Genomic DNA, 24,191 nt, shown 5'->3' on the forward strand with positions numbered 1-24,191 from the left:
GGCTCTTTTGGCAAGCTTGGAGGAAGCAGGGTATTGTTGCTGGGATGGTTAGGTGATATATTAGTTCTTACTAAATGCTAGGCATAGGGTTTCTCAATCTGGGCACTATTGACATTTTAAGCTGTAGAGTTCTTTGTTGTAGGCGCTGTGCTATACAGCGTCGGATGTTTAGCAGCATCTCTGGCCTCTACTCATTGGATGCCAGTAGCACCACCGGCCCCTCCAGTTATACCAACCAAAATTGTCTCCAGACATAGCCAAACATGCCCTGGGGGGCAGAATCACCCCCAGGAAGAACCAGTGGGCTAGAGGGAAGGCTGAATACACGTTGCCTGACCTTCCTGTTGATTATGCTACCCCGCCAGCCCCAGCCAGCTGAGGTGACAGAGCTAATGTCAGAAGTTCAGCTTTCCTATTGGCTCCTTCCTTGATGCCTTAAATCTTTTCTTCCAACCAAAACATTGTTTCTCAAAGCTCAAAACACATTGTTGGCCTTAAGTAATTATTTAATAAATCAGCGTGAGTCAGCATTGGGATTGAAGCTCTCATAAATCCATGGAACATCTTCTCAGGGGCAAGGAATCAGTCTGGTTAGGCTGGTAAGAATGGGTTGTTCTTTCAGGGCAGGCGCTTTTGGACCATACAGAGATGAGAGGGGAAGCATCAGAAGCATGGATGTAAAATTTGCTTATACAAATAAGGAGTTGGATTTGATAAGTACCAAGGTCCCTATTCTAGAATCTGAGTTAATAGAGTATAACATTTGGGCAACTTTTCTCCCAGCAGTTTCCTAAAAAGCTTATAAAATAAATGAAGAATAATCACAGATTATGATTTTCCTGTCTTCTATTTATGTATTCCTCTTACACCTTTCACAGCTGATCAGAATTTTCTTCCGCACTGTCACCTCTTTATTTTTCTGGTTTACAGATACGTGTATCTCCATCTTTCCTTTTTGTAATATTACTGCCATTTCCAAAAGGACCATACTCTCAAATACATGAAAACTTCCTTTAATTAAAGGGAGACTTGTATCCTCTGTGCCCATTGCCCATATTTTATTGCGTTGCCATGTATGGGACCTAGGTTTCATCCAAGGGAAATAGTTATATGAAATCTAAAAATAATTTGTGCAAGATGAGAACCTGTATGGTCCACAGCAGACCTGAGAATGGTCAAGTTCATTGTTTAAGAGCCCTGGTTAGCAAATACCCATTTCCCTTAAGAAAAGTGCTAGGGAAATTCTTCTTGAATCTGCTGTGTTTTCTGTTTTCAACAAGTAACTACATTTGATCAAAGAAATTGGCATCTGTACCTAGCCTCCTGTCTATAGCCATCAGTATCACAGCTTGATTCTTTTATTTTGAAGAGAAGTAGACTGTAATCATGGTGCTTATTGTAGGTTGAAATTCATATCACTTTCTCTGTAAGTATTCCCAACATAGATATTTTATCTTTTCCAATTATATTTAAAATGATGCTTGGGATAAAACCAAAATGGAAACCTCTTTGCTAATCCACACTTGTGGGGAATCAGAATAATACAGTTCATTTATTTTAGTTTTATGTGAAGCCCTTTTGAAACAACATAAAGTTTAACTTACTTGAGAAGTATTTTGATCGTTTATATTTCCTTAATACCGATTTATTTGGTTCAAGTAAAGAGAGAGGACATGCCTAATCATTTTTAACTAAGAATAAACTACAAGTAAAAATTACTTCTTTGCTAGTAGTTTGGCCCTCCTTTGGTAGCAGAAAGAGAAATTTAAACTATCTTAAATGTACCCTAATTTAAGAGAAAATGTGGAATTCTGATTTGCCAGTGACAGCTGTTTTCTGGTTAAAGCTGTACTTGCTTAATAGAGTGTTTTAATCTCTCAGTTTAGGATTTGGAAATAAAATTAATGTACTTTCTGAAATACCATATAGAAGAAACAATTTTATATGGAGCAGTATTTTTATGTTAAATAATGTTGTCTGTTTCTTTTTGCTAGGTTGATGGGAATATGAGCAAAATTTATTGCCAAAACCTTTGCTTGTTAGCCAAGCTCTTCCTGGACCACAAAACGTTGTATTATGATGTCGAGCCATTCCTTTTTTATGTCCTTACAAAAAATGATGAAAAGGGCTGTCATCTGGTTGGATACTTCTCTAAGGTAAAACAAGAGCCAGCATGACCTTCATTTTCTTTTTCAAAATGTTTTTGGTAGAGCCCAATTCTTGGAACAGGACTTTTTCATGACTATAATTTGAACAAGTGACATGTGTTTTTGAAAAGCTCAGGTTCTTGTTCAGAGCTCATTTTAAAAGATGAAAACAAAAAACATGGTGCCTAGTAAGTGTGTAGAGGACCGCAACACTGTGTGCCGTCTTGATGACATTATAACTGCTGCCTTGTGGACAACTTAGCATCTTTGATTTTTTCAGTATTAAACTTATTTCTGTTTTCCCTTTAAGTGGTGTCAACATGAAGGTTTCAGTTTAATGTACGTAGCATTGAAGAGAGAATTCTCCTTTCTCCTTGTTGCCTTCCCTGTGTGGTCAGCAGTGTCTCAGTGAGTTAGGACATTGGCATTTGGATAGTCAAGATGATAAAATGACTGATTTTACACTTTTGTCTCTTATTCTCTGTGCTATGGTTTTAAGTTCTAAAGCAATCTCACCTTTAGAAAGCTTAAGTATTTCTACCTGTTAGAGTTGGAATAACATCCACATACTGAGGGGATATAGCTTGTCCTTTTCACTGGTTCAGAGCAGTTCACTCACATTATTCTGCTCAAAGGCTTCTGAGAAACAATAACTCCTTTGCAATAAAGGAAAACTGATTTTGGAGATGTTCACCAGGTAATGACCTTAACTTTTCTGAGGCTCCTGGGGAGTAGTTAAATGTACCAGAATGGTACCTAAATAGAGACAATAATTATGAAACTTTTAGGCAGAAGGTCCAAACTCTATATTTTATTTATTTTATGATATACTTTTTATATTAGGTGATATGTGAATTTTAATGAATCTGCTCTTTCACAATGTAAATGGTATGCTTTATAAAAGTGCCATTTTCATAGAGGTTCAAAAGATAGAATATATCTGAAGGTACTTGCAAACTATAGCTGTCCTGAATTTAAGAATCAACCCCAAAGATCATAAGCAAAAATAAGTAACAGCATTCATGGAAAACTGCCTCAGTGTTTTAATCCACATATTTGGCAAAGCTTTACAGTGAAAAAGAAGAAAGTTAATTTGCACATTACAAATTCAAAAGATGATAGAGAATTAACACTGAATAAAACAATCAATAGGAAATCTATTTATATGATTAATAAATAAAACACCTTACCTTTTATGTAGGTTTGTCAAGATCATTTTTCTCCAAAGACTTAAAAAGAATAATGATTGCATCCTTCCTGTTAGAAAATGGTGTTTCTTTCGGTGTCTGTGGGTTTAAACATAGGCTTACCGGTGCCTGCCTTGCTTGTGCTGCTCTGACCATCCTGCTCCTGAGTCTTGTGTTGGCCGCTGAGTAGCAGTCATGTGTAGAGTTGCTGGTGATTCTTGAAGTTTGAATTTCTGCCTCTCTTCCTCCCAGGGTACCCAACATTTTACTCAGAACTAGCTCAACTTTTCTCATTTTGTCACAGCTTCTTCTATAGCATGGCAGCAGCTGCTGTCATTTCCTACTATTTTGGAATACTAATATTCCTTGGCAGTGTAGTGAAACAAAAATTAATCTAAAAAATAACCATGTTAAACGACTAGATGAAATTAAACCTTATTCTTGTGTCAATTGGAATCTGGAGGACTCTGACCCTTTGGGGCTATTCTTGAACCAAATTCTAGAGGTTATTAGAATGACAGTTCAAGGATAGCCAGAGAAGGGCCGGAATGACCTAGAAAGGTTCAGTGCAAATTGTTACATGCATATGACTTTCCAAGCACGTAGTAGATGGCTCTAAACAGAAAGGAAAGATGGAGCAGTTATTTTATCCATAGCTTAGAATTTAGCTGTAGTAACATGTTAAGTTGCGGGGTGGGAGAAGAAGAATCACTACATATTGGATCTTAAAAAACTCCGAAAGGTGGAAGTGGTTCTGGACAAAGAAAGGAACGGCATCAAGGATGAATTCTCTTAACCCAGAGTACATTTCTTTTTAGAGAGAGTGACCCATTTGTCTAACTTTGCAAAACAGACGACTTACTTGAACCTTTGCCATTGATGTGCACATCCAGTGATGGACAATTCATCTTCTTAGGAAAACTGACACACATTGCTTCCTCCTCATTTTTTAGAGGCTCCATAGACAGCTACAAATGTGCAAAAAAGTTGGGAGTACATCTTTTTCACAAAGAAATCTTCAATTCTGCCCTGTAGGGTTTTTTCCACAACCATCTCCTGTGATCTTTCAAATTGGTTCATTAAAGATCTGGGTGTTCTGAAGTAATTCTTTGGTGTGGTTGGTACCATTTGTGGTCAATCTTATTTGTGGTTTATATTTGGCCAGAGCATCCATGACCTCAAAAGCCTTTTCCAGATCTCTGTGTAGGTTTTGGCAACTTCTGTGTACTCTGAATAAAAAATTGCTGCTCTGATGCCACCTCCCATGAAAGCTGCAAATTCTTCTTTAACTGTAAGAGCTGTTTCTTACCATGTGCTACCCAGTCTTCCTCCTGATTTCAGACTATTGGTAATATTTTGGTCTAACCTTTTGTTTGGAGGCTTTGGGGTTTCTTCTTGTTGTCTTTTTGTTTCATTTTGTTTTCCTGGTTTGAAATGGAAATTAATTATTTTTCTAGCTTTTTACATTGACTTTTTATTCATAGGAGAAATATATTTGTGCACATCTACCCACGCAGATACTGTTTTAGTTTCACTGGGGCATTTTCCCAAAGGCAAAAGACAGATTGCTGTTGCAGAGTTGTAGATTATTATTATATTTAGCAAGATAGCTGGCTAAATCCTGACTTACTCCACTGGGATGTTATTTTCTCTGTCTCTGAAGTTGTTTGAGCAAAAAAAAACATTTCTTTTATTCTATCTGTATTCTGTTTTATTTGGTTTATATTTCCTTGGATTCTTTATTCATATTTTATGGCACTAACTTTCAAGAATAAAGATGTAGTTGAGAGGCATGCCCAGAGTCAATGGTTTATTGTTAGTTGATAGTTTAATTGATTAATATAGTAGGATTTTTCTGCTTGATCCTGACCACTGGCTTTCTTTAGTGGACAGTTTTACAAGGACAGTGGCAGGTGCAGGGAATTGCCCACTTCAGCAGGGCTCTGACATACTCGATCTGTTTCTCCTTCCCTCAGGAAAAGCTTTGCCAGCAGAAGTATAATGTCTCCTGCATAATGATCATGCCCCAGCACCAAAGGCAAGGATTTGGACGGTTTCTCATTGATTTCAGTAAGTGAAGTGCTTTATTTACTTTCTTGATCTCAGGAAGCTGATGGCTGTTACAGGAAACGGTAACACATAAAACTTTATTTAACCTGCATTGTTGTTTTTATCAATAGATAATGGGTTTTCTATTTATATTTACGTAGGTTAGAACATCTTCCTCAATTGAAAAATGTACTGCTGCTCAGTGATTGTACTCTAGGAAATTGAGACTAGATCTCTCGGCAGCGGCCCTCACATGCAAAGCCATTACCCTGAATGAACCGGCAGAATTACATTCCATTTTGTGGTGCTCATGCTCATTAGCACCAAAAGAGGCAATTATTCGTGATTAAAGCTAAAGGAAGTATTATTTGAAAGGATTTTCAGCTCTCTAAAATTTTGCCTATAATCTTGTACAGTACAAAGCAGAAAAGGTATATTTCCATTTAGAAAAATAATTCTCTAGGCAGCATATCCTGGGCCTTGCTGGTAGAAATAACTCTTACCTTGTTTTGTTAATTTCCCTTTTCTATTATGGAAATTAATACAGTGTTTGTATCTGAGGTTTATCATATATACACTCATATCTTCTGAGCCTCCTCAGTTAAAACCAGAAGAATATATAAAAGTATGCACACGGAAAATGTTTTTAAAACTTGGTAGTTTTTTTTCTTCTTGTTTATATTTTACTGGATATGTAAATATAGTATTAGGGGTACATTTGGAGAATTGATTCAAAATATCTAGATAACACGATGACCAGATATCCCATGATAATAGTCATTTCTGGTCATGTGTAACTAGGAACCAGGTCCTTCTTGATTACCAGATTGCAGTTTGTCTGATTATTAACTGAAAGGAGGGAAATTTAGGACTTTGCACAATCTTCGTCAGGTACATCAAATGCCAAAACCACAATGTAAATGTGCTCACAGAAAACCATGAAGAAATATAGTGAATCTAAAGCTATATTATTAGGTATTAAAAGATTAAGGTCTGATTAAAGTATAAAATAACTGAATAGCAGTTTTGGACTGATTTATATAATTTATTGACATTGAAGAATGTGATTCTTTTAAAAGAATAATTTTGGTTATTTTTCTATTTTTAGATAATATTTTTAGTTATTAGTTCATTACCCTAATCTTATCTATACTTCTCTGACCTAGATATCCATGAAACCAGTAATCCCAAGGAGGGCCATCTACCAAATGCAGTGTACCATTTTTATTTTTATGGAGCCCTAGCTGTAATCATTTCTAAGGGCAAAACCATTTATCTTGTTCTCTAGTTTTGTGTGGCTGCCATTCATAAGTAGTTCATAAATGTAGTTTCTGGTATGCATAGCAGCCATCTAGCCTTAAATTTGTGGTCATATCTATATGCCTACAGAATAAGGCAATTCCTTAGTTCAGTATTCAAGATCTTCCAACGTCTAGTTCCAGCCTATCGTTTAGGCTTTTTCATCTATGAATCTCCTTTTTCTCAAATATTCTGAGCATGATCTCATACCTCCATTTTTTGTCTGTGCAATCCATTCCTTAAAATGATCACCTCCTCCTTTCCTAGACTTTATTAAAAATCCTGCCCATTGTTAAGAGCCATCTGAAGAATCTCTGCTTTTTGATCCTACCTCCTGAAATTTTATGTCATACCTTTATTGGTCCCATATTCTATATGGCATCACACTTACACTCTGTTCACCCTTTTGTGATAATTATTGACGGAGGTGTCAGACTTCCAACTTCTCTGTATCCAGTAGGACAGTTTCCTATATAATAATATGTGTTAGATTAGATAAATTAAATTTTATTGATAAAAATTAAATTTCAAATTGATATGGTTGCTGTCCACGATAATTGTCTACCTAAAATTAAAAAGGAATTGGTGCTTACTAGGTAAAAGTTTAAACTTCAAATTCAGTAGCGTCTTATTTGTACAGCATGATCTGCCACTAAGACCTTCTACATAAGAGAACAAACATTCCGGATAACAAAGACATTATCTTCAAATGCTGTGTCTTTATTTTAACCATTTTAGTGGAAACTGTTATTAGACTCTATCTTGTATTTTTAAACTACAGAACACATTAAAATCTTTAATGAGTGGCTCAGGGCCACCCTAATGAATGCTGTCCACCAGGATGTGACCAGGCAGTGAGGTGCTGAGGGTGTGGTTTTCAATTTTCTCTTTCCTGTACACTTAGCATTGTCCCTACCGGAGTGAGTTGAGTGTGGTGAAAAGTTTGAATAAAGTTGAAAAGGGCTCTGTGAGCCTGCGGAGTAGCCATCATGAGCAAAGCTCACCCTCCTGAGTTGAAAATATTTATGGGCAAGAAGTTATCATTGAAATTAAATGGTGGCAGACATGTCCAAGGAATATTGCGGGGATCTGATCCCATTATGAATCTTGTGATAGATGAATGCGTGCAGATGGCGACTAGCGGACAACAGAGCAATATTGGAATGGTGGTAATACGAGGAAATAGTATCATCATGTTAGAAGCCTTGGAACGAGTATAAATAATGGCTGTTAAGCAGAGAAACCCCATGTCCTCTCTCCATAGGGCCTGTTTTACTATGATGTAAAAATTAGGTCATGTACATTTTCATATTAGACTTTTTGTTAAACTTTTGTAATAGTCAAAAAAAAAAAAGTTGAGAAGGGAGTGGTGTTATTCCCTCAGAGAAAGGGAGACTAGGGGAAGAATTTTATAGCACTCAAAGAAAATGGGAACTGGTGTAAACCCAGTAGAAATTCAATTTAAAACCAAAAGAATTTCTTGGCTCTAAAAGTTTTAAGGAAGATAGAGTAGGTTGCTGAAGAAATTAATAGTACCTTCTCTTGGAAGTTATTAAAGTAATGGTAGATAGGCCGGGCATGGTGGCTCACACCTGTAATCCAAGCACTTTGGAAGCCAAGGCGGGTGGATTACCTGAGGTCGGGAGTTCAAGACCAGCCTGACCAACATGGTGAAACCTCGTCTTTATTAAAAAAAAAAAAGTAATGGTAGGTAAATATCTTTCCAGAATGATTGAAATCCAGCCTTTTGCAGAAGATGAGGATGAGTCACATGACCTCTCATGATCATTTTTAATCTCATAATTTGGAGCCCAAGAAAGAAAGCTAACTAGGGTTGCAGGTTTTCTAAAATCTGCTCTGGTTTTCAAAAGACTTTTAATGGTTAAATTTATTTTATTTCTATTTTGTACATGAGCCTGGGGTCTTTTGGTCAGGGATGTATTTTCAGTAAGTCAAATGAGGTTGTAAATCAGGTAGATCTTTATAATTGCAGTTTAGTAAGCTGAAACAAGGTACAAGCAGGGGGAAAGATACAGCCGCCCACTTGCACACTTGATCACAGATGTGGGTAGAATGTAATGCGTTGTGTATATATACATGCTCTTAGACTTACAATGGGTCTGTGGGCTGATAAACCCATCGTAAACTGAAAATATCATAAATTGAAAATACATTTAATACACTTAATCTACCAACCATCATAGCTTAGCCTGGTCTACTTTAAATGTGCTTAGAACACTTAACATTCCCTACAGTTGGGCAAAATAATCTAACACAAAGCCAATTTTATAATAAAGTGTTGAATCTCATGTAAGAGTGCTGTATCACATATCACTAACCCAGGAAAGGATCAAGTATGGTTTTTACTGAATGATATTGCTTTCACACCATAATAAAGTCGAACCATTGTAAGCCAGGGACCATCTGTATAAAGCACTGCAAATGCAGAGCTTTGAACACTGTTCTTTAGGGCAGCCGCGTGAGGTGGAATGGTCATCCATGGGACCATGTGCTGCTTGCGGAATAAGTCATTTGTCCTTCCCTTACTAGACAGGCTTCTCTGGGATTTATCAGAGCATTGGCTCTCCAGGAGGCCATTTGCAGAGTTTGGCCAGAGTGACTAAAGGGTATCAACTCCCAGTTTGCTCATAAACTCCCTAATGGGTTTTGTGACTCTTGGCCCACAACTGGAATGGGTGGAGGAGAGAGTGACTATCTTGGATTGGTTGATAATACTTTCTTTCCTCTTTGATTCTAGGATTCACTCTCCTTCTCAATCAGAAAATTTTAAAGTTTTCCCCATCTCAGTCTGTAAAGTCTATCTCTCTCTCTCCATTCCCATCAGACATCTCAGAACTTCAGAGAACTCCCTTGCCAGCAAAACATTTGCAGTTCCTTCTTCAGAGCCTCACACTGGCAAGGCAAGGAGCTGCTCTTCTTCCAGCTACTGCTGGGCACTGGGGCCCCAGAGTGCTCCCTCCCCTCCCAGCCCTGGACTGCTTCTGCTGCTGGGGCTGCCCAGGAATACTTTCTCCATCTCACTATTTTTTTCTTTAATTTTGAAATAATTTCAGACTTAGAGAAAAGCTCTAAGAATAATACCAAAAATTCTCATGCATTGTTGCACATGTTCACATTTTATCACATCTGTTTTCCGCTCTGTTATTCTGAATCTCTCCCTCCCTTTGTTTCTGTCTTTCTCTCTCATATTTTTTTTCAGAATCATTTGAGAGTAAGTTGAAGACATGTTGCACCTTTACCCCTAAATATTGCAGTGTTTTTTTATGAAGATGCTCTCATATATAGCCACAATACAAATTATTGAAATCAAGATATTAATCTATGCATGTTGTTCAAATTTTAAATTTTGCCAGTTTATACTGATGTTCTTTCTAGAGGAAAAAAGAAAATCTCCTCCTCCAGGATCACATGCAGTATGTAGTTATTATGTCCCTGGAGCCTCCTTTCATCTGGAATAGTACCTGGTTTTTTGTTTTGTTTTGCTTTGCTTTGTGTTTCCATGATTTTGATATTTTTGAAGTATACAGGCCATTTATTTTGTACAGTATGACTCAATTTGGGCTTATCTAATGTCTCCTCATGATCAGATTCAGGCTGTACATTTTTTGGCAGGAGTACCATAGAAATGACCGTCCCCCCAGTGCATTTCATCAGGATCATATGATAATATATTTTTCTCATCGCTGGGTTAAGGTGATACCTGCCAGGTTTCTTCACTGTGAAATTACCATTTTTCCATTTGTAATCAGTAAGTATCTGGTGAGAAAATACTTTGGGATTATATAAATATCAATTCTCATGTAATTTTCACCTTCTAGTTTTACCATTCATTTATGGCTCTTATCTAAAACAATTGTTACTATGATAATTACCAAATTTTAATTTTCTAATTCCATTCTTTCTACAATTTATTAATTGGCATTCCATAAGGAAGAGTTGTTTCTTCTTCCCCATTTATTTAATTTTTTAATATAATTATGGGTTTTAATTTTACTCTATAGGTTATAACTTGTTACCATGATTGATTTTGATGTTCCCCAAACATCAAATTGTCCTGGATTTATTTAGCAGCAACTATTTCAAGTGGGTTCTTGTGTCTTTTCCACATGCTTCTGTCTTGTGGATTCTTTCTTCCTTTCTGCCACAGGTTGATGGTCCAGATTTAGCTTATCCTTTTCTTAAGCCAGCCCTGGAATCATCCGTTTCTCCTAAGAGCCTTCATTCCTTAGAGTGGAGAACAGTGTTTAGGAACCAAGATCTGGGCCAGGTGTGGTGGCTCATGCCTATAATCCCAGCACTTTGGGAGGCCGAGGCAGGTAGATCTCCGGAGACTAAGGCAGGCGGACCTCTTGAGGCCAGGAGTTCAAAACTAGCCTGGCCAACATGGTGAAACCCCATCTCTACTAAAAATACAAAAATTATTGTATTTTCATATTTTTACAAAATACAAAAATATGGGCATGGTGGTGTGTGCCTGTAGTCCCAGCTAGTCAGGAGGCTGATGTAGAAGAATGACTTGGGAGGCAGAGGTTGCAGTGAGCCGAGATTGTACCACTGCATTCCAGCCTGGGCAACAGAGCAAGACTCTGTCTTTTAAAAAAAAAAAAAAAAAACTTGACTGTCAAGTGCTGGGGGCATAGGAACCTGGTTGTCTTTAGTTTTAAGCTGGAGAGCCTGGAACGTGTGTGTGTCCATTAGTAGGAAGCAGAAGGAGCAGTGCTGACGGAAAAAATTGAGGGGAAAACAAAAAGCAATATCCAGGCGGGTGGTTTATTACAAAGTCAGAACTGGCATTTGATGAAATTCAATATTCTCTCCTAACTAAAATACTCAAACCTACTAACTAGAACTATAAAGATTCTAAATTTCAGATTAACTTTTTCTTTTTGTTGGGGGCGGAGGTACATGTAACTAAAGCTATAAAGGGTAAAGGACAGCTGGGTCCAAAAGTCTACAAACTTAAGTCTGTAGTTTTTTGAGACCAGACAAACTTGCCATTGATATCCATTAATGCCAAGCTCATCAGTTAAGTATCAACTGTACATTCAGGCATTTCTAAAATTAGTATGTTTGTTTGTAGTATAATCATAAAAATGTGTCCGCAGGTTCAGTTTTTGGCTTTCTTTATTCAGTGTTGAAGTATTGGGCAGTCCTTATGGAACAAGGCTGTAACCATAGGAAGCAGAGTGATTGAATGAATTGGGCATTCACTTCAGGAAATCCCCTTTGCTGGCTCTTACATGCTGAGGGTTCACCTTGGCTTTTGTAAGGTCTGTGCACTATTTAAAAACGGAGTCTATAATTAATCAGCGCTGCTAGAGGATGGTGCAAATGGCCCAGTTTTGTGCCACCAGGTTATGAACTTGGCTCCTGTCTTAAGTGTGGTTTGCAGCGTGCTTCCACGTGTTCCCTTTTTTAGAAATGATACTCCCCTCCCCCTGCCACCTCACACATATACAACCAACCATATTTAAGGAAAGCAGGAAATAAATAAACTTTTAAAGATGCTTTGGGGTATGATTTAGTACCTTCATTTCTTTCTCGCTTGAATATTAATCGGTGTGGTTTTCTGCACCGTCATTCTCTCCTCCTCTGGTTTAATGGTAGAGATTTCTTCTTTAAGTACCACAACCACATACAACCATAGAGATCCCCGGGCTTGTCTCTCCTTTAGCCTCTTAATTGTTCTTGGCTGATTTCTTGAGGAAGCACCACATTGGAAGAGAAAAGCATCTTCTCTCTGGTTTCTTGCTCCCTGCTTCTCTGCCCTTCTAAGTCCATAAAGCGAATTAGGAAGAAAGCCACATACTTCATCTCTACCTAGAGGGGTATGATGTCAGGAGGCTAATCATATCCACTCTCTCAGAGAGAAAGCTGCTTCTTCCCAGAATCTTAGATGCAAGTTACTGGCTTAAATGTTGTATTATAGGATGGCTAAATACAGGAGTACATGTCATAGTAGTTTGGGTTGCCAACTACTAACTTCTAGTTTTCACAGACTGCCTTCAGTGGACTATTTTGTTTAAAAGAGCTTCCACTTACAAGCTTTTCAAAGAACAACTTAAGTGAAACTTAAGAATGTTTTTAAGCAGAGACTGAGTGGTTTCATTCTACCTGAAAATTGCTTTCTTGAAATAAATGTTTAATACCCACTGGCCTATCTCCTCTGGAAAGTAGGAGTTTCCATTTAGAAGTCCAGTTAGTTGGATTCCAGTAACCCCTTTTGCCTGACTGTGTTAAGCCCCATGGAACCAGGGCTGTGTGGGAGGCACTGGCTTCTCCCAGAGAGCAGGCTGAGCGTGGTATCAGGGCACACGGCTTCCCCTCGGGAGCTGCATCTGGGCCCTCAAGGCCCTGGTGAGAAACTGTACTCTCTAGCAGGGGTCTCTGGGTGTCTCTGCACCGTGTGGTCAGCTTAGGGCTGCGCGTCCTAAGATACGACCTGAGAATGGGTACGGGTAGCAGAGATATTGCTCCCTTTGCTCCTGGGTGTCCAGAACTCCAGTGCCTGTCATCTCACCTCTAGCAGCCTCACCCATTTACCCTGGGGAGCTGTATAAATTCTGTCATATCCATGAGTGGGGAGATCATGAAGCACTTGAGGCTGCAGAGTAAATATTCCACTTTCTCCCACTTATGGGCCCCACAAACCAAGGCTCAAAGGTGTGCTTGGAGGGACCATGACAGCATCTCTTAGGGACTTGTGTTATTTGGTAGTTCCCTCTCTCTCTCTCTAGTGGAACTAACCAAATAAACAAATAAAAAACTAGGTTAAGCAAGTGCAGAGTCATTGATAAAATTGCATAGGTCTTTTATATACAGTCATTTATCATTTAAAAACTGAGATTTATTTTGAGAAGTGGCACCATTAGGCAATTTCAGTGATGTAGTGTTCTTAGACAAACCTAGACAGCATAGCTTACTACACACCTAGGCTATGTGGCATAGCTGATTGTGCCTGGGCAACCAACCTGGACAGCAGGTTACTATACTGAATACCGTAGGTATTAATAGTTGTAACATAAGGGCATTTTTGTATCTAAACATAGAAAAGGTACAGTAAAAATATGCTGTTATAATCTTATGGGACTATCATTGAATATGTGGTCCATCATTGACCTGAATGTCATTATGTGGTGCATGACTGTATTTATTATTGATTGCCCAAAAGTAAGCTTCACGAGAGTGTGGACTTGCTCCCTGCTGCATTCTGACCTTCTAGAAGAGCCTGGCACTTAGTACGTTCTTATTATTTGTTGAACAAATGTTACATTAATTATGGCAGGAAGAGCTTTTAAAATGTGCTTTCCTTTCTTGTGTGTGATTCTTAGGGAGAATTTTATTTTATTAGAACATGAACAAGCAGCACTGGTTTACTTACTTCCAAATGATGCCTGGTATGCCCTGTCTTCTTTCGAGGTCTGGTACTTTTGCTGAAATTCAGCCTCTATCTTAAGATCATTTAAGTTGCATCAGAAAGAAGATGTCACTGTCTGCGCGAAACCTTGGGCAGAGAAAGCAGAGCTGTGACATAATCCACATTTATACACAGCTGGTTGAAGAGAACTTATCTTTTCCTTACTTGTTCTCTTATCAGATAATTCATTTCTTGATTGCATTTATTTTGGAAGGAAAATTCCAGCTTTAGCCATAAGAAGCTGTCAAGAAAGCTTCTCTGCCTAGCCTTCCCAGCAGCTACACTCCTGGGTGAGTGCAGTCAAGGCAATCATTAAAGAATAATAAGTTATGCTTTTGAAATGGTACTCAAGTACTTCATAGTCTTTTCTAAGATAAGGAGCCTCCCACCTTCATCCCCATGACACTTGTAGGAAAATACTGGACCAGCAGCTGTATCCTTGGGCTTTTGCTGGGTTTTGGAAGACATATTTTGACCTGTGTAATCAAGTATAATGATGACATTTATTTTAATAGGATTCTAGTCTGTAATATAATAAGGAAAATGGCTATTTTTCCTTATTTTCTCATTATAATATGTTACACTAAAAGCTTTTGCCATTACTGTTTTATTACATTGGTCTGAAGTACAATATATTTTAGTATGCTAAAGATAACATCAAGGTTGAAAATTGAGCTCTCAGTGATTTATTCAGAGGTTGACTGTTACTGAATGCATTGAAATGAGTTGCATGAGACAGTGCAGCTAACGATTTATTTGTGTATCCTTTTTTAAGCTAAGCTTGTCATAAATAAGAGCAAATAAATAGCTCTTATAGAATAGTTTGTATTCATTGCCTCAATGAAAACATTGTAAATATGAAACATACGGTCTGCAGTCTCTCTCATTTTTTTCTGAAAGCTACTGTTTGCCTTACATAGCTCAGAATTTTTTCAAGTTTTGGCATGCAGGTGGTTTTTTTTTTTTTTTTTCCAAACAAATTTTTTGTCTGTTTGGATTTCTAACATCGACTGGCATTTGCAGTGAAACCCACTACTGGACAAATTCCATTCAAATAATTGGTATGAGAATAACCTAATTTGGACTAGTGTGATATCTTCCAGGAATAAAAAAAAAAAGAGAGAATAACCTAATCTTCAGCAGTAACTGGAACAAAATGAAACCTTATCTGGACCGTCAAGAGGGCAAGGACTTGGTCATGGCTGAACTCTGAGCCAGGGGCACGGTACCTAGCACATAGAGGAAGCACAGTAAAGAATTGTTGGGGGAGATAAATGAATGCCTGAGTCTAGTTAATCTACTTCTTTGTATCAGTGTCAACACCTGCCAGATGCATTCAGGGACCTTTTTACCAGTAGTGCTTAAACTCAGATCTCCTCTCAGTCTTTTATTTATCCCTTCATCCCATCCTTCAACAAACATGCTTTACATACACTGTGCCAGGGATGGTCCAGGTGATGAGGACATAAGGATGAATGGCTTCGTCCTTGCTCATAGGGTAGTAGAGGGTCAGACACAAAATTCATCACAGCCCTGCAATTTCAAATGTGAGAGAGGCTGTGGCAGTGCAGAGGAAGAAATAGTTCTAACTCTGTTTTCCATTTACTCAGTTAAGACATGTGGAAGAGAAGCTTTTTCCTCCCCTCCCCTCCCCTCCCTTCCCCTCCCCTCTCCTCTCCTTTTCTTTTTCCTCTCCTTTCCCTTCCCCTTCCCCTTCCCCCTTCCCCCTTCCCAAGTCTCACTCTGTCACCCAGACTGGAGTACAGTGGCATGATCATAGCTCACTGCGGCCTTGAACTCCTGAGCTCAAGTGATCCTCCTGTTTTAGCCTCCCAAGTAGCTGGGATTACAGGCACATGCCACCATGCCTGGCTATTTTGCAGGGGGCAGGGGTGGGGTAGTCGGGTAGAGACAGGCTCTTGCTTTGTTGTCCAGGCTGGTTTCAGACTCCTGGCTTCAAGCTATCCTCCTGACTCCCAAGGCACTGGGACTACAGGTGTGACCTGACCCATTGTTAAAACAAGATCAAGAAAGATTTTGTTCTGCTTGGTTGAAATTAGTGCTACACCTGGTTTGGGTTTCTAGAGAACTATTTTCCCTTGAACATATTTTCCAGCTTGTAATAGGGACATTATGTTTGAGATAGAATATTCTGAGATAAAAGTTTGTTTGCATTTACCCCCTCTCATGATGGTATTTCTTTTTTCTTTTCTTTTCTTTTTTTTTTTTCCCTGAGACCAAATCTTGCTGTCACCCAGGCTGGAGTGCAGTGGCATGATCTCGGCTCACTGCAGCCTCCGCCTCCTGGGTTCAAGCAGTTCTCCCGCCTCAGTCTCCCAAGTAGCTGGAATTAGAGGCATGCACCACTATGCCCGGGTAATTTTTGTATTTTTAGTAGAGATGGGGTTTTGCCATGTTGCCCAGGCTGGTCTCGAACTCCTGAGCAAAAGCGATCCACTCGCCTCAGCCTCCCAAAGTGCTGGGATTACAGGCATGAGCCACCATGCCCGGCCCTAAACAACACATTTATATCTTCAGCTGGTTGTAAGGCAGTTTTTTGGTTGGTTGGTTGGTTGTTGGTTGTTTTTCTTAATATCATATTGTATTGGGTAAAACAAAAGATTTTCCTTAACTTGTTTAGAATTGCTTAGGAAAATACTAGTTAGAAATCTGATTTTTTTCTCCTCCATAGATTTGTGGTTAGCATGATTTTACTCTAATATTCATGCTACATTTTCATGTTTACTAATATAAAAACCTCTGTTTTGTAATTATTTATATTGAGTCCTGCTTTGTGTTAACATAATAGAGGAACTCTTTTTTCAGCAAAATTGTTTTAAATTAATGTTTCTAAAGTGTATAAAGCTGGTTGAGTGAATTAAAGGCAATTCAGTTAGACACGTAACCATTTGTCCACATGGAAATAAATATGCAGCATAATTCCACAGCAGAAGATATTGCTGAAATCATAAGAAAGAAATCATGAGAAAAAATCAAAAGGTATTGCTGAAATCATGAGAAAATGTAATACAGGAGCACATCACTCTCCACAATAAATTTGCATATGTCCTTTTGTGGGGGCAAATACAGTCATCATTTTACACGAAGTCAAAGAGTTATTTCTGTAACAAAACAAACACAAGTCCTTCTTGTCATACTAGACAGCAACGAAGCAAAAATTATTAGGGTCATGTCAAAAAGACTCCAGAGTCAATCTGAAGAGGTTGCAACCAGATAATAAATATATTAATAAAGATAAAAATTGCAATTTATTGCAACTTATTGAATGTTTAAATTCACAAGTTCATAATGTTATTAAAAAACAAACTGATTTAGAGGATGATAGGAACCCGTTTGTTAGCCTGAAACTGCAAAATAACTGTAATTAAAGCATTTATCCTGCCTTTCCTATATAAACTGTACAGTGAAGTAATCAAGTAGTAAAGGAGAGGAAATATCATTTTATTTTTTAAAAATTTGAAGCTTTTTGGAGACAGGGTCTTCCTCTGTCACCCAGGCTGTAATGCAGTGGTGTGATCTCAGCTCACTGCAGCCTCAATCTCCCAGACTCAAGAGCTCCTCCCACCTCAGCCTCCTGAGTAACTGGGACTACAGGCGCACACCACCATGCCCAGCTAATTTTTTTTTTTAATTTTTTGTAGTCTTATTATCGTTGCCCAGGCTGGTCTTGAACTCCTGGGCTCAAGCAGTCCGCCTTCCTTGGCTTCCCAAAGTGGTAGGATTACAGGCATGAGCCACTGCACCAGGCCAGAAACATCTTTTTATAAACATATTCCAGCTAACCAATGAAAATAAAATGACAGGCCAGGCATGGTGGCTCACAATTGTAATCTCAGCACTTTGGGAGGCTAAGGCAGGCAGATTGCTTGAGCTCAGGAGTTCGTGACCAGCCTGGGCAACACCGTGAAAGTAGAGATGGATCTCTCCTAAATACGATTAGCCAGGCGTGGTGGTGTGCACCTGTAGTTCCAGCTACTTGAGAGGCTGAGGCAGGAGAATTGCTTGAACCGGGGAGGTAGAGGTTGCAGTGAGCTCAGCGCCAGTGCAGTCCAGCCTGGGCAACTGAGCAAGACTCCGTCTCAAAAGGAAAGAAAAGAACAGAATTAAAATATAATCATCTTGTAATCTCCACCACCACCATGAATTAATGGATCTAGACAATGAACAACAACAATGGTTGCAAGAAGGACAACCAGAAATTATGTATCTTCTGATCAAGGATATTCGTAGTCTTGCCAGTGGATTCAACCCAAGTCTAATCAAGCCACTGGATCTAGTTGCCATTTTGCAAGAAATACAGACTAAAGAGGAGCATACTGAGCTGCAGTGCAAGTAGGAGATCAGCAAAACCCAGAATGTGGACACTATAGGTCAGGTGGCCCCAGTTCATCCACAGATAGATTGCAAGGAAAAGAAAGGGGTGAAGGTAGAACCCATAGATTAAAATGAATTAAGATTTTTTTTTTAATAGGCAAAACTGTTCTAGTGCCTGGGATGTTTTGGTGATGAAAGTATAAAGAAACGCAAGAGTTTATTGTAAAAGTCAGGATAGTGGTTACCTATGAGAAAGAAAGGAGGGGTGATTGGTTGGAGCAGATAGAAGGTTTTCTGGAGTGGCCGGCAAACTTCTATTTCTTGATCCTGGGTGATAGTTACAAGGACAGTTACCTTATAATAGTCCATTAAGCTCTATATTTGGTTTTTTTCATTTTCTGTATCTGTGTTTTATTTTTGTTTTTTAGAAAGTGATCATCTTAAAATGGGAGGTGACATCCTATGGTATCTTAGCGCTTGGGTTTTTGTAACTCTTAAAACTGAAACAACTTTTTTGATTTATTGGTAGCAGCCTATTGGTCATGTTTGAGAGAGAGACACAGTTTTTCACCTTGACTGCCTGAAGATGAAAACTCAAGTGCACAAGTATTTGGTGTACGGGCATCAACTGCATGTCAGCCTTTGCATAGCCATCTTTATGTGAAGGAAATGTACTGAAATTTACTTGAATCAAATCCTCTATAAAGTGTTGAGTTTAGTTCATTAGAGAACAGCATTCCTATAAATTTCACTTTCACTCTCAAACTTAGAAAAACATAATTGAAGGGTTGTGCCTTAACAGAATGAGGATGAAATGGACAAGGAATGGCGATGCAGAGTGAGGGTGGAGTACAGAGAAAATATTTAACTGTGAACCGGAGGAGAGAAAGATGAGACACTGCAGCATGAAAACTGTTTTCCCATTTTTCTATTTTTGTAGGAAGAACAGCACCATCAGACACTGTAAGTTGTGTACAGGAAATTTGCCCTTTCCTCCTCCTAGGTTGCTAAGCAGTTCTAAAATTTGGGGCAGATCTTTAGGCACTAGAAACTGGAGAAAAGATGTTAAAAGTTAGATTTTTAAGAAAGGGATAAAAACGGCTAGGATGTCTTAAAATGTCCTGAAATGAAGCTCTGCTATTTATCAGAAAAACAGGCTTCTTTCTTCTTAGGAAGATGATTCTCTGCTCATAGATTAGGAGTCCTGCCCTGGGGTTTGCCCAGCATTGAAGTTAAGGATATTAGTAAGATTTTTCTCTACCAAAGCAGAAGATGCCTCTGAAGACAGCTTTCTATCCCTGTAGCTTTTCAGCTGCATCCAGTTAAAAACTTACAGGCCATAATGAATGTTTTTAGAGAGGAAATAAAATGAATGATGCCTGTGAATTTGTTTTAAACATTGTTTATTTTACCAAATAATTTAGATAAATCTTTCTTGAAGAGGAAGAGAAATCACCAGATTTAATTAATAATCGGAAGCTTTTTAGAGGATTTTCTTTGAAATACCTCCCTGCCAAGTTTTCATAAATTAAGCATAAACTTTCTTTGACCTCATCACACATAATTAAATAGCTGTGGAAGGGTTAAAACCAACTAAAAAGCAATTCTGTATCTTCATCTCCATTCTCCTGCAAAATTATACAGGAAGTTTGTTTCGGTTCTCAAGCAGGGTAATTACAAGAGACAGTTACATAATTTACAGTTTCAATCTACTTGTCCATAATCACACACTTCTACCTAGTTGTATATACCCCCATGAGTGTGTGTGTTATATTTTGATTTGTAAATGATGATTGCAGTGTGATTGATTCCTTGCAATGTAACATATTGAAATGATTTTTTTTAAATGAACTTTAGCTGTTAACATGTCTATTTGAGTTCCTGTTATTTACGTAGTTTGTGGTTCTCGCATTCAGCAGTAGCATGCCAGCTAACAAATTAAACTCCCAGAGCTTTTTTTCTCATTAAATTTGGAAAATAGAGTATCTGTATAAAACCTAACTAGAAAAGTGCCTAGTACCTAGTAGGCACTCAGCTGTTGAACACAGCACAAAACCATTTTAAGCCTTTGAAAGTGGAATGGAAATCCTTGGATTAACATAATATAAAGGCTTATGGGGATAATATTAGTATATTGTGGTGACGCTCTGCTTATATTAATGTATTGTTACTGAAGTCTCTAATTTAGCTAAACAGTGGACAGAATAGCAGCTCATTCCAGGGGTTTAGAGAAATGTATCATCTACAACCAAAGGGGTAGTCATTGCTATCTTTAACACTGCTGGTGATGATAATGCATATGTGTTTGTTTTTCTAACAGCTAACATCTACTGTAGCCAGTTTGGACTTGATTCCCTAAGATTAAAGGCAAAGTCCCTACATGACACCAAGTCTATGGGGAAACCAGCCAGTCACTTGTCTGGCTGCCCCTCCCACCCCATCTCTGCCGCCCAGGGTGCCTATATAATGCACAGCTTCAGAGAGGCCTCAGCAATAACCCTGGGGGGACACAACCATTGACCTCCAGAAGCTTCTTACCTCAAATCACGTTTCAAAGCATTTGAGAGATAAATAAAAAATAAGTGAAAAGAAAAGTAGACCAGTGGAGTGGTATTGTTTGTCTTGATAATCTGAGGACAACTAGCGACAGTTTCTGTGTCTTACATTTCCAACAGTAGTTGATCAGTCAGATTAGGTGATGGGCTGTGCTTTGATTTTTAGAAAGTTATCTTGAAAACTGTCAGATTCCCTTTTGAAATGTACTTTGTTTGAAAACAAAGAAAATTTCTAAGGAGATTTGTATTCTCATTTTTTCTTTCTTCAATCTTGCTGTGTATTTTTGTTTGCTGTGTGAAAGCTCATCATCCAGAATTGGAATTACAACATACTTTGTCCTATTTTTAAAAATTACAGCTGGTACACACAAACACACCCACACGCACGCACGCACGCACACACTCCCTTCCACATATACACACAGCATTTTAGGGGGCTTGTAGGAGAGCAAATGGAAAGGCAAATTGCTCTTCCAACCATCCTGTCTCCCAAACCTGGTTCTGGAATCAGTGGTGCTCCCATGATTATGTAAATACCACCCCTCTTCCACCCTCCACCATCCGTCTGTATGGTTGGACCAGACCAGATGACTAGATATTAGAATGAACTATCTCAGCTCCCCCAGTAGAACCTCAGACATATAAAAGTAGGCAAAATAAGTCTCAGTGTCTGCATTTAGCGATTTATTTAAGGAAAATGTTCAATTGCAATGTTTTAGCAGCAGGAGAATGGTCTTACAGGTAAAGCATTTTAAGTGTATGCAGTCATTTGTTTGGAGCATATGCTTTATTTGAAGTGTGTATGTGTTCATCAAGTTTGCAATCTTAAAGCCTTTCATTCGTAAGTTCTTGTTACCAGAATTTTGTAACTTAGACATAGAAATTTTATCCAAGTTTCAACTTGGGAAGCAAGCCTTGGGTTGGGGGGCAGATATTTAAAATGCTTTCTTTTAGTGAAAACTGAAGAATTATTTTCTATATTTCAGTCGTGTTATTTTCTATTTCAAAAACTATTTCAGGTTTTTTTAAATTAATCTCTAATGTAGACTCTTGCCTATTATAAGAGAGGAAATAATTTTAAAATGCCAAATTACCTCATCTTAAAATTTTTAAAAGTAAATTTGTTCTTCCTAAAATATCCCAGAATTTAAAAGTGGTTTGAATTGTGGAAAATTAAAAGGTCAAAGAGGAAGACCTTCCTCTGCATGCCTTTCTAATTTCTGTCATACTGAAGGCCATAGCACTGGGGCTTTATCATTACCTAACTGAAAGTGCCTCTGGGTCACAAATCAGAGCATTAACTTAGTTTGGTGATAGGCAGTGGGCTTCATGAACAATTTGGTTACGTCAACAATTTGGTAAGCTATACTTACATCAACATATTTTTAAAGATTCTTGCCTTCCCCAAACAGTTCTAGTTTGGGCATAAATGATACTGACAGAGTATAACATCTCTCATTGCATGATGATTTTATCCTGTGTGGCAGGTGCCTCATTTTCCTAACAAGGAAATTGAAGGATGAATCTATTTCATAGTCAGTTACCTTATTAGAAAAATTTTATTCTTCTAATCCACTAGACCAGGAACTCAGTTGTGGTGACACACCATACACTCACAAATACTCCTCACTGAATGTTTAACAAAACGAAACTCTGTGAAGTGTATCACATGGTTCTTTACAGAGTGGCCATCCTTCTCCCGGGCCTCAACTCAGAGTGCCTCTGTTTCTCTAAGATTTGCCTGCTGCTGGGATTTCTCATTAGGCACCGCTGCTACCAGCACAGCCCTGGGAGGTGGCAAAAATGAAGAAGTGGTGCTGCACCCCGTTTAATGATCTGGCCCAAGTATAGTCCCCAAGGCCCTTTCCTTAATGTAACCCATAATATATCTGAAACCAGACAAGTCTGAAATAGGTAAGGGTTGAGGTTGGGTGGAACACAGACGTCTATGGCTTTTTAAAGCCTCAAGTATTTCTGATGTGCAGGCAGGGTTAGGAACCATTGAGTTAGACTCAAAGACAGAAGAAGGAGCAATAGGCCAGGCACGGTGACTCACACCTGTAATCCCAGCACTTTGGGAGGCCAAGGTTAGGAGGGTTGCTTGAGCCTAGGAGTTTGAGACCAGCCTGGGCGACATGGTGAAACCTTATAAAATACAAACATTAGCCAGGCATGGTGGTGTGCACTTGTCCCAGCTACTCAGGAGGCTGAGGTGGGAGAATCTCATGAGCCCAGAAAGTTGAGGCTGCAGTGAGCCAAGATCACACCACCACTGCACTCCAGCCTGTGTGACAGAGTGAGACCCTGTCTCAAAAATAAAAAGAAGCAGTTCTCTCACTGGGTGAGAGAATCAGGTATAAATGCCATCTCACACAGCTGTCTCTGGCCCTCAGCCTGCTTCTATGTGGCACATGCTACCCTGGTACCCCCGGCTCAGGAGCACATCCACAGAGATCCACACTCCTCGACACTGGGGCAGTGCAAAGGGAGGGAAGTCCCCTTGGTGCTGCCCGATGCACTACTTGTGAATTTTCTTTCTAAGCACCTGCACCTTTTTCCTGGGGGACTGACACGCAGAATGACAAAGGAGTCTACACCTACCCACAGAACCATGGAACTTTCTGGTAAATCCCAGCATGGTTGGTCAGCTTGGACACATGGGCACACCACACAGCATCAGGGGAGTCATACTCCTGCCGTACATCTTCCACTGGGGGAGTTGAAGGAAGACCATTCCATTCTGGAATGGACTTGGAGGGGCGGGAACATTCAGCAAGAAAAATCAGTGGCCCCTTGAGGAAGAGCGCAGCACTGGAGGTCTGCTGAGGAGCTTGTGGGATCCTGGAGAAGAGAGATCTAAGAGAGGGGTTTAGAGAAACAGGCTGGTATGTGACCCAGGGCAGCCAGCCTTCTTCCCCAAAGACATGCTGTCTCCATGCTCAGGGTTTTGCTGGCTAAGGCCATTTTCCCAGAGACACACTTGAGTCTTGTAGAACATTTGGGTCTTTCATCTGTCCTGAGACTGTCCCTGGGCTCTGCTGAAGCCCTAAGCAGTCATTGTTTCTGTGGTTGGATGGGTTTGCTGTTTCCTAAGGGTAGTCCTTGAAGTTAAGGACTAAGGGGCCAAAGGGAATTTGGGGGCACAGAACTGTGTTTGCTGGGAACTTTGTTGCCATTTCTT

General features: G+C 39.1%; 2 protein-coding genes across 12 annotated transcripts in view; both read left to right on the forward strand.

The window, feature by feature from the left end:
• KAT6B (lysine acetyltransferase 6B) overlaps nucleotides 1–24,191 on the forward strand; it is a 199,370-nt gene that overhangs the window by 155,567 nt on the left and 19,612 nt on the right. For 8 of the 11 annotated variants that reach the window (XM_064374331.1, XM_064374336.1, XM_064374337.1 and 5 more), the window contains 2 exons: nucleotides 1,995–2,156; nucleotides 5,311–5,404. In XM_064374331.1, the coding sequence (XP_064230401.1) occupies nucleotides 1,995–2,156; nucleotides 5,311–5,404 (256 nt within the window). The remainder of the gene's footprint in view (nucleotides 1–1,994; nucleotides 2,157–5,310; nucleotides 5,405–24,191) is intronic. The other 3 variants (XM_064374335.1, XM_064374341.1, XM_064374342.1) reach the window with 1 other exon arrangement.
• On the forward strand, nucleotides 5,435–9,713 carry LOC135274018 (small nuclear ribonucleoprotein G-like). Its single transcript, XM_064374345.1, has one exon. The coding sequence runs from the start codon at nucleotides 7,672–7,674 to the stop codon at nucleotides 7,900–7,902; it is 231 nt and encodes a 76-aa protein (XP_064230415.1). The 5' UTR covers nucleotides 5,435–7,671; the 3' UTR covers nucleotides 7,903–9,713.

This window comes from Aotus nancymaae, unplaced genomic scaffold (assembly GCF_030222135.1).
Source record: "Aotus nancymaae isolate 86718 unplaced genomic scaffold, 86718_ANA_hifiasm-v0.15.2.pri h1tg000010l, whole genome shotgun sequence".
NCBI lineage: Eukaryota > Metazoa > Chordata > Mammalia > Primates > Aotidae > Aotus > Aotus nancymaae.

Bases quoted from the DNA above. Each gene is read 5' to 3' on its own strand.
- LOC135274018 (XM_064374345.1), top strand. From the start codon at position 7,672: ATGAGCAAAGCTCACCCTCCTGAGTTGAAAATATTTATGGGCAAGAAG.